This window comes from Enhydra lutris, unplaced genomic scaffold, assembly GCF_002288905.1.
Source record: "Enhydra lutris kenyoni isolate GAN:26980312 unplaced genomic scaffold, ASM228890v2 scaffoldscaffold35, whole genome shotgun sequence".
In the NCBI taxonomy this organism is placed as follows: Eukaryota; Metazoa; Chordata; class Mammalia; order Carnivora; family Mustelidae; genus Enhydra; species Enhydra lutris.
The window spans coordinates 20,980,481-20,990,868 of NW_019154119.1; the positions used below are offsets into that span (position 1 = coordinate 20,980,481).

Here is a 10,388-nt window from a genome sequence, read left to right on the forward strand (position 1 = left end):
TCAAATCAAAACCACATTGAGATACCACCTTACACCAGTTAGAATGGCCAAAATTAACAAGACAGTAAACAACATGTGTTAGAGAGGATTTAGAGAAAGGGAAATGCTCTTACACTGTTGGTGGGAATGCAAGTTGGTGCAGCCACTTTGGAAAACAGTGCAGAGATTCCTTAAGAAATTAAAAATAGAGCTTTCTTATGACCCTGCAATTGCACTACTGGGTATTTACCCCAAAGATACAGACGTAGTGAAAAGAAGGGCCATCTGTACCCCAATGTTCATAGCAGCAATGGCCACAGTCAGTAAACTGTGGAAAGAACCAAGATGCCCTTCGATGGACAAATGGATAAGGAAGATGTGGTCCATATATACTATGAAGTATTATGCCTCCATCAGAAAGGATGATACCCAACTTTTGTATCAACATGGATGGGACTGGAGGAGATTATGCTGAGTGAAATAAGTCAAGCAGAGAGAGTCAATTATCATATGGTTTCGCTTATTTGTGGAGCATACGGAATAACATGGAGGACATGGGGAGATGGAGAGGAAAGGTGAGTTGGGGGAATTTGGAAGGGGAGATGAACCATGAGAGCCTATGGACTCTGAAAAACAATCTGAAGGTTTTGGAGGGGTGGGGGTGGGAGGTTGGGTGAGCCTGGTGGTGGGTATTATGGAGGGCACGTATTGCATGGAGTACTGCATGTGGTGCATGAACAATGAATTTTGGAACACTGAAAAGAAATTTTAAAAATTAATAAAAACTTTTTTTAAAAAATAGACTCAAAATGGATGAAAGAGCTCAATGTGAGACAGAAATCCATCAAAATCCTTGAGGAGTACACAAGCAGCAACCTCTTTGACTTCACCCACAGCAACTTCTTCCTAGAAACATCGCCAAAGGCAAGGGAAGCAAGGTCAATAATGAATATTGAGACTTCATCAAGATAGAAAGCTTTTGCACAGCAGAGGAAACAGTCAACAAAACGAAAAGACAACTGACAGAATGGGAGAAGATATTTGCAAATGACATATCAGATAAAGGGCTTGTATCCAAAATCTATAAAGAACTTACCGGACTCAACACCCAAAGAACAAATAATCCAATTAGAAACAGGCAGAAGACATGAAAAGACATTTCTGCAAAGAAGACTTCCAAATGGCCAACAGACACATGAAAAAGTGTTCCGCATCACCCGGCATCAGGGAAATACAAATCAAAACCACAATGAGATCCCACCTTACACCAGTCAGAATGGCTAAAATTAACAAGTCGGGAAAAAACAGATGTTGGCGAGGATGTGGAGAAAGTGGAACCCTCCTACACTGTTGGTGGGAATGCAAGCTGGTGAGCCACTCTGGAAAAGAATATGGAGGTTCCACAAAAAGTTGAAAATAGAGCTACCCTATAAGTCAGCAATTGCACTTCTGGGTATTTACCCTAAAGATTCAAATGTAGTGATACAAAGGGGCATGTGCACCCAAATGTTTACAGCAGCAATGTCCACAATAACCAAACTATGTAAAGAACCTAGATGTCCATCAACAGATGAATGGATAAAGAAGATGTGGTATAAAATGGTTAACACACATGTACAAATGTTCATCATCATTAGCCATCAGGAGAATCAAATCAAAACCACATCGAGATACCACCTTACACCAGCTAGAATGGACAAAATTAACAAGACAGTAAAGAACAAGTGTTGGAGAGGATGTAGAGAAAGGGGAACCCTCTTACACTGTTGGTGGAAATGCAAGTTGGTGTAGCCACTTTGGAAAACAGTGCAGAGATTCCTTAAGAAGTTAAAAATAGAGCTGCCCTCTGACCCTGCAATTGTACTACTGGGTATTTACCCCAAAGATAGAGGTGTAGTGAAAAGAAGGGCCATCTGTACCCCAATGTTCATAGCAGCAATGGCCACGGTCGCCAAACTGTGGAAAGAACCAAGATGCCCTTCAACGGACAAATGGATAAGGAAGATGTGGTCCATATACACTATGGAGTATTATGCCTCCATCAGAAAGGATGAACACCCAACTTTTGTAGCAACATGGACGGGATCCAAAATCTATAAAGGAGATTATGCTGAGTGAAATAAATCAAGCAGAGAGAGTCAATTATCATATGGTTTCACTTATTTGTGGAGCATAAGGAATAACATGGAGGACATGGGGAGATGGAGAGGAGAAGTGAGTTGTGGGAAATTGAAAGGGGAGATGAACCATGAGAGACTGTGGACTCTGAGAAACAAACTGAGGGATTGGGAGGAGATGGAGTGGGGGGTTGGGTGAGCCTGGTGGTGGGTATTATGGAGGGCACTGATTGCATGGAGTACTGCGTGTGGTGCATAAACAATGAATCTTGGAACACTGAAAATAAATTTAAAAAATAAAAATTTTTTTTAAAAACTAAAAAAAAAAAAAGACGAGTGGTATATATTTATATACAATGGAATACTATGCAGCCATCAAAAGAAATGAAATCTTGACATTTGCAACAATGTGGAGGAACTAGAGGGTATTTTGCTGAGCGAAACAAGTCAATCAGAGAAAAACAATGATCATATAATCTCTCTGATATGAGGAATTTGAGAGGCTGGCAGGGTCCATGTGGGGTATGGAAGGAAAAAATGGGATCAGGAAGGAGACAAACCATAAGAGACTCTTTATCTCACAAAACAAACTGAGGTTTGCTGGAGGTGGGGGGGTAGGAATAGCGTGGCTGCGGGATGGACATTGGAGAGGATATGTGCTATGGGGAGTGCTGTGAATTGTACGACTCATTATTCACAGACCTGTATCCCTGGGGCAAATAATACATTATATGTTAATTAATTAATTAAGAAAGAAAAAGCAAGCAAGCAAGCATAGGGGGGAAAAAAGAAAAACTAAGGCATAAAAAGATCCAACTAAAAAAACACAAAATGCTGTTTATCATTTCAATGTTTCCCTCCAAAAAACTGACAAATACAACAAAGAAAGAAAAACTAATTCCTCAGAGATGCAGTTAACTGGAGTCTTTAGGCCAGTGTTTGGAGAAGGGCTTTGTAGGATGTGGGTTTCCTTGGGGGTGGAAAGAGGGGAGCCAGCATTTGAGCAGAAACTGGACATTAACGTGCAAAGTCACTCGGTGCTGCTTCCAGAGAACAAAGGAAAGGAAGAAAGCCCATTTGAATTAAGCCAGGCATTTTAAAGTACTGCATGCATTAAATTTCACAGCACCACATTGGCTATGAACTCACCCCATTTTGATGAGGACATGGATCTTCAGCAAGGTCATGTAATTGGCTAAATGCTACTGAGATAGGAAGAGCCAGGATTCAATGCAACCCAGGCCTTCTGTCCCTGAGACCACACTCCTGATATCTGGCTCAGCTGCCTCCTTTTCCTGATACCCACTATCCTCAGGATACAAACGGGTGGCAAGGAGACAGAAGTAAAGGTTGGGTGCAGGCTAACTATGATAGTGTGATTTCAAGCTCTTTCATATTGTAATCAAACATTACATTTGATTTGATAATAAGGCAACCAGGAAAAATTCCTGGTATAATTCAAATTCTCTGGGGTTCCCCCCAATCATGGGCACACACACACCATGTCTTGATTTACGTTCTTTTGTGAATATAGTTTTCTCCACAAAAGAAATCGTGAATTCTAGGTTTTACTGGACATTTTTTTTAAGGAGTAATTACTAGCCTATAATATTTTGTTTTATAGAAGAAAAACCTATGTTCCTCATCTCAAATTAATTCATCCCAGAAAATGTAGGGTTCGAATAATGATCAGATTCTATACAGACTTGATGGTGTTTGTCTTTTCAATGTACCATTTTGCAGCCATTATTATGAGAAGAGCCCCACGATGGCTAACACATCATTAGGTTTCACTGCAAAGTTCATTTGCTGGTGGCACAATTAGAAGATTATTTGCTAGAGAAAATTAACTTTAACTGCCCAATGGCTCAGTAATTACAGAATATACATTCCAACAAGTGCTAGCTTACTGATACCAGCAGAAATCAGGCCAAAAGATTTGTCAGAGCTTTATTCACCTAAGTCTGGATTCCGATTTCATACCTTAGTGATCTAAAAAGTAGTAAAGAAAATGAAATTTAAATGTCTCTCCATGATGAACTTCACAAGCAAAGAGCACCCATCTATGTACATCACTGAAGGTACACGGATGATTCCAGTGTCTCGAGGACACCTGGAAATGCCCTGACCCTCCCTACTCCCCACCCCCACCAGTGAACAGGATCACACTGCCTCCCTCATGGAAAACACTAACAAACCTGAAGAGATCTGAGAAGAGAAACGCCTCCAAGTGTCAGTTTTTTGACCATGTGTCCAAAACATTTCACATAAACTATGACAGTCTCCCCACCAAATCAAGGGTCTAACAGGGTCTATTAGAAAACTCCTTGACCCACTGGACAGAGGAAAGAAAAGCATGTACCGAGCACGTTTGGGCATGTTGGCCCATGCTTCAGGGCTTCCTTCCTCATCAGCTCATACATAAAACACACACTGATTTTACAAAGAAATGTTTGGGGGGGGGATTAAATACTTTTCATTATACATACACTGAGAAGGATTTTAATGTCAATTTTAGTAGCAACATATTCTGCTACCTGAACACCGGATTCCATAGGAAATCAGAATTCAGTGTACGGAGTGTCTAAGTCCACTGGAGTGATGGTAGTAAAGACATCCAGACAGAGTGGAGTCAACAACAGCCATTAGTGTATCACTGTTCTGGAGGCTGGGAGTCTGAGATGAGAGGCCTGTGTGCCTGGGTTCTGGCGAGGGCCCTCGTCCAGGTCCATGGACAGCTGCCTTCTCATGTGTCCTCACATGGCAGGCAAGGGCATCGAGCTGTCCACATCGTTTTACAAGTACACTAATCCTATTCATGACCGGTTCACCTCCCAAAAGCCCCACCTCCTAACACCCACACTGGGGATTAGGTTTCAACGCAGGAATTTCAGGAGGACACAATCTTTCCGTTTGCAGCTGGTTACAGTGATATATATATATCATGATATAGCATATAATCAAGCCTGAAAACAATCATCACAAAATCGGACATCTATAAAGGAATGTGTTCTTGTCAGTGAGGCTCACTGTAGCAAACAGGATTGGATTAGCACTGTCACGAACTTAACTCAAAATGTCAGGGCATTAATTCAATTCCTCTTGGCAACTCAGATGTTGATGGATTAAGATTTTCCTTCAAAAACAATAGGATGTTTAATTTGCATCTTTGCAGATGCAATTAAGAATTCAGATACAAGCCAGCTTGCTCACAAAATTACACTATCTGGGTGGGTTCCCAAGTCCCATGTTACTACCTGCACCCCGGGTGTCTTTGGGTGAGCAGCCTGCAGAAGATCAGCTCAGCAGCCCTCTCCAAAGAGTCTCACCTTTATCTCAGCCCTGCAGGAATTTCCTCAACTAACATCCACATAAAAGTCACTTACTGTCAAAAGTAAACCAACAAGAAGATTACTCTCTCAACTGAGAAAAAAACAACTAAAATAACAGGAAATAGAAACAGGTTTCCAACACGGGCATCTCAGATGCACAAGGACAATATTTCAGTAAAAGCAAGTGTGAAAGGACATGCAGGACCAAGAAAGTCTAAAGAACGATACACGTGATTTGAAAAAGAACGAGGGAGAATTTTTAGAAATGAAAAATTAAATAATTTAAATTTAAAACTCAATGAATTGGTTTGATAGCATCTTATATACAGCAGAAAAATTAGCCAAAAGATTGATGTGAACCAAGTACCTAAAGCCCAAAGAAAAAAAAGAGAAATTCAGACAGAGAGGAGGACTCCCCGAGGTTCACGTCAGTGAGACAGGCCAACCCACATCAACTCCAAGGCAGAAAACACAGAAAGTGTAAGACAGAGGCATCCTCTGAAGACAAGGGCTATTGAAAGTTACCACACCAGACTCCAGAGAGTTCAATCAATTGGCTACTTGGACAAATCACTTACACCACAGTACACTGAAGTTAAAGAAAATACATTCTAAATAGCCAGAATAGATAAAATATTACTTTCAAATAAGTAAATTGTGATAACTGATTTCTCATCAGCAACCTCGAAGTTTAAAGACAATAGAAAAACACCTTCCAGGGCCCCCAGAAGGTGCAGTTGGTTAGGTATGCAACTCTTGGTTTCTGCTCGGATTAGGATCTCAGGGTCATGAGATCGAGCCCCATGTTGGGCTCCACACTCAGCGGAAAGTGTGCTTGGGATCCTCTCTCCCCCTCTGCCCCTCCCCCAGCTTGTTTTCTCTCTCTATCACTATCTCTCAAATAAAGAAAAAAATAAAATCTTCCCCAAATAAAGAAAGGAAAAGGATAAACAGCTTCTGTGGACTGAAGGACCCTGTCATTCAAACAGAATCATCCATCTATAAAAATATATGTGAAGAACGAGGGAGAGAAGACTTCCATCCCTGGGGACAATGGACAAAGTAACTCTGATCAACCTGTCCACTAAAAACTAATAAAATCAGACAAAATGACATTTTCTCAAAACATAAGACATCTAACAAAATAATGAGGAATTACCAAGCCAAGGTCCAGGAAGTAAAGAAAATCCAAATATGTGAGCCCACTATCTGGGGCCACTGCAGCCCAGGGCTTACTGCCCACAGACAGATGGCTGAGAGGTTGAACCATGTCTTTGACGGGCTCTGTGGCCAGCAGGCAGAAGCACTTGGCTCAGGGCACACCAGCAACGGGGCTCCTTGTGAACTATCCATATTTGTGAACTGTGACCCCAATGGGGTCCATCCAGTCATCAAGCCATCTGGGTGGCCCAAATTATCACATATTCTGAAATTGTATTAAGGTGATCATGAACAGTTGATGACCGGTATCTGGCCAAAACACACAAAAAATCAACTTTGGCAAAAGACATTTTCACCCTAGGCCTCAAATTATTTCTGCAAATAAGTTTTGAGAGTAATATCCAGCACACAAAGATAACTAGGCAGATAGAGAGAGAAGACAGCATGACAGAAAACCAGCAGGAGCATCAGCCGGGCTCCCTCCCAGATTCCTGATGCAGGGGAGAGCCAGCTGCTAAGTCACCTATGAAGAGGCTCCCACTGCAGGGGTGAAGCTTCCTGCCTCGGCCTTGAGAGTGAGCCTGGAAGCACCCACCCCAGTCCGGCCTTCAGATGACAGTAGCCAGCATGCTGATTGCAACCTCACGAGAGTCTCAGAGCCAGAATCACTCAGCTAAGCTGCTTTTGAATTCCTGATCCCAGAAACTGCGAGAAAATAAAGTTGTTTTAAGCCAAAAAGCTTGGGGTGATTGGTTATATGCAGTAGGTAACTAATGAACCCTTCTAGAGACAGTCTTACCCATACGCACTAGCAGACAAGCAAAAGAACGTTTACAACAGTGTTGTCGTTTATTTCGGCATAAAATTTAGAACAACCCAAATTAGCCATCAACAGATCGGAGAAGTAAACTGGCATTTTGGTCCATGAAAGAGCACATGGCCACAGAGGCCAGTGATCTCCAGCCACACACTATTGACGGGGATGAAAATCACGGCCTATTATCGTGTGGAAAAGCAACCAACAGAAAACCAAAAGTACACAAACATGAGAACATTGAAAAATCTGTCCTTTGAGGATCGATTATCATGGAAAGATGATACAAAAACCACAAGAGTGGTGGTCACCTCTGGGAAAAGGATGGGGATGGAAGTGGCAGGTTTTCAAATACCAACTGTGTTCTCTCTTGATCCAGAGTGTGGCTTATACGGAGTTTTCTTAAACTCTACATAGAATATTGTATACACTGCTGTATATATAGTACATTTCACTATAGAAGAAATGAGTTAGCAACAGTGCCAACACAGGCAGTGTGCCTTTTAAAGGCAGACACAGGAAATGGGTGATCCTGCCACAGGTCAGGAATTCATGAAGGATAAGAAACAGCTTCCCCCCCTTGCATTTTGTAAAGAAGCCTTTTCAGAGGCCCTGCTCCAAAACAGAATCTCTCATAGTAGTGACCCCTCTCTCTGTTATGGTGACTTGCTTCTTATCTCCCATAAACATGCACCGTAAAGCTCTCACAGCCTCTACAGCACCCCGACTCTGCCCCATGGGAAGGGGTGAACATCGGCTATTTGTTGAAGAACTGCAAGCTTGAATTTGGGGTTTCGGAGACACTTGTATAATGACAGTTACTAAGAAAGCTCGGAGAAATTGTAAGAAGCACTGGAGTACTCCTGAGAAGATGAACAGAACTGTGCTGTATAAGCCCACAAGCAGTAAGACCTCAAAGGGATTGTGATACCAGAGTCAGGCTAAAGAAAAAAGCATCAAACTGGCATTCTGAGTGGATGCCATCCAGTAGGACTCACAAGTTGAATATGGCCAATCCGTTTCCATCAGGATTTCACACACAAGTGCATCTCCCCAGGACAGCTAACATCTCTCCCGAGGGCTGTCTTGACCTCAGCAGACACTGGAGAGGGGGTCTCTTTGCTCGGCAGACATTCAGTCTGTGCTGTGGGCCAGCCTTGCTTCACGGGCCAGGATTCTGGAGATGACGCTTCCAAGGCCCCAGTCTAACAGGAGACTCTGCTGGAGATGCACGCATTTCACACCTTAGCAAGTGCGTTCACCCAAGAATGCCCAGCCAGGCATGGCTGAACACCAGACGGGGGCAAGCCAGGCAGAGGGTGACCCTTATCTGATTCCTGCCTTCCAGCGTGCTCCCCCAGTTCTCCCCGCAGGGCTAACTCCCTTCCTTCCTGCAGATCTTCCAGCCAAGGTCGACTTTTCAGACCGGCTTGCCCTCAGGGCCACCCTGGGGACGCGGCGGGGTGGGGGGGCCGCAGGTGGACGCCAGCCCGGCCCACAAGCTGCAGGAGGGGGCTGTGCGCACAGGGGTGCTGGCCCACTGGCGAGTCACCAGGCACAGAACACGGCTCTGCGCTCGCCTGGTCACCGTGAGAAGGGGGCGACAGTGCACCTCCCTCGCTCGCGCTGGCCGGTCACGGAGCAGAGGGCGACAGGTGTGCCTCCCTCCCGCACTCGCCGGTCACAGCCCACAGTGGGCAACATTGCCCTCCCGCGCTCTCCGGGTCACCCCGCACAGAGAGCGGAGGGGGACAGGTGCGCCTCGAGTGGGCAGCGCACCTGGAGGGCAGCGGGCCGCGCGGGGAGGGGGCGCCGCACTCACTCGAGCTTCTTGAAGGGCTCGCGGCCGGCCGCCACGTACTTGCCGCCCGCCCGCAGCGCCTGCAGCTCGAGCACCGGGTGCCCGCACGTCGGCGTGAACAGGCGCCGCACGCCAAAAGGCACCTCCACCCGCTCGGTCAGCTGGTCCAGCAGCGCCTCGAAGGTGGCCACGGGGCGCCGCGGCAGCACGAACCTCCGGCCCACGAAGAACGCGTCCCCGTTGCGGTACACCAGGATGGTCTTGGCGGGCGTGGGGTCCACCAGCACGTGCGGCCCGCGCGTGCCCATGGCCGCGCCGCCCCAGGGCCACCGGACACCGCTCGCTGCCCTCGAGCCGGGGCGCAGCCAGGGCGTGGGCGCGGGACCGCAGTGCGACCCCAGCTCCCTGCGCGCGCTGACGCCAGCCGGCCATTGTGACCGCCTGCGGCCTGCAGCCCAGAGAGGGGCAGGACGATGGTCAGGGGAGGGGAGGCAGGGAGTCGGCGCAGGGGAGCGGCGGGTATCTGAAAGCTTGGACAGGGGAGGGGGCGGAGAGCCAGGACCAGGGAGGGGCCTCCGCGAGCCTCGACAGGTGCGGCGAGCAGAGCTCAGGGAAAGGGAGACAGCCGCTCTTTGTGATCTACCTCTCTGGCTAGGTGGCAGGAATGGGAGGCTGCTGAGGACCACCCCACACTCACCACAACCTTCCCACTGCGCTTGCGGGCCTCCTATGCAGGACAGGTTGCTGGGATGGGGGGATGCATCAGGACTGTCTCCATAATCAAAACTCGTCAAGGAAGAATTGTATGGAACCATTCAGAACCTGTGAGAAACTAGATTTCTCCTCACAGCTGGCACACGGTTCCTCACAGGTCTGACACTCAGAATCCACTTTCATTTGGGGGAGAAAGAACAATTCCAGGGCACGGGTGCCCCTGTGGAAATTATTCCTTTTCTGGGTAGGGATGAGCCAGTCCTCTTGAGCTGAGACAATGAATGATTCCTGAAATACATTTTTCCAGTGGTTTTGATGGGCTTAAACTTCTGTTGAAGGTGATAGGCTATGGATACATAGCAGCGTCTGCAGACGGAAGAGGCACAGAGTGTGCTACATCAAGATCTCGGAGTGGTTTTGAAAAGTAAACTCTAGGAGACCACCTGCCTTTCACAGCCTCAGCCAATTTT

At 46.0% G+C, this 10,388-nt stretch overlaps 1 protein-coding gene across 1 annotated transcript in view; it reads right to left on the reverse strand.

The window, feature by feature from the left end:
* The window catches only part of LOC111154147 (doublecortin domain containing 2C), a 74,726-nt gene extending 65,214 nt beyond the window's left edge, over positions 1 to 9,512 (reverse strand). The window contains exon 1 of the mRNA XM_022513561.1: positions 9,226 to 9,512. Within this exon, the coding sequence (XP_022369269.1) occupies positions 9,226 to 9,512 (287 nt within the window). The remainder of the gene's footprint in view (positions 1 to 9,225) is intronic.
* Between the last annotated feature and the right edge of the window lie 876 nt (positions 9,513 to 10,388).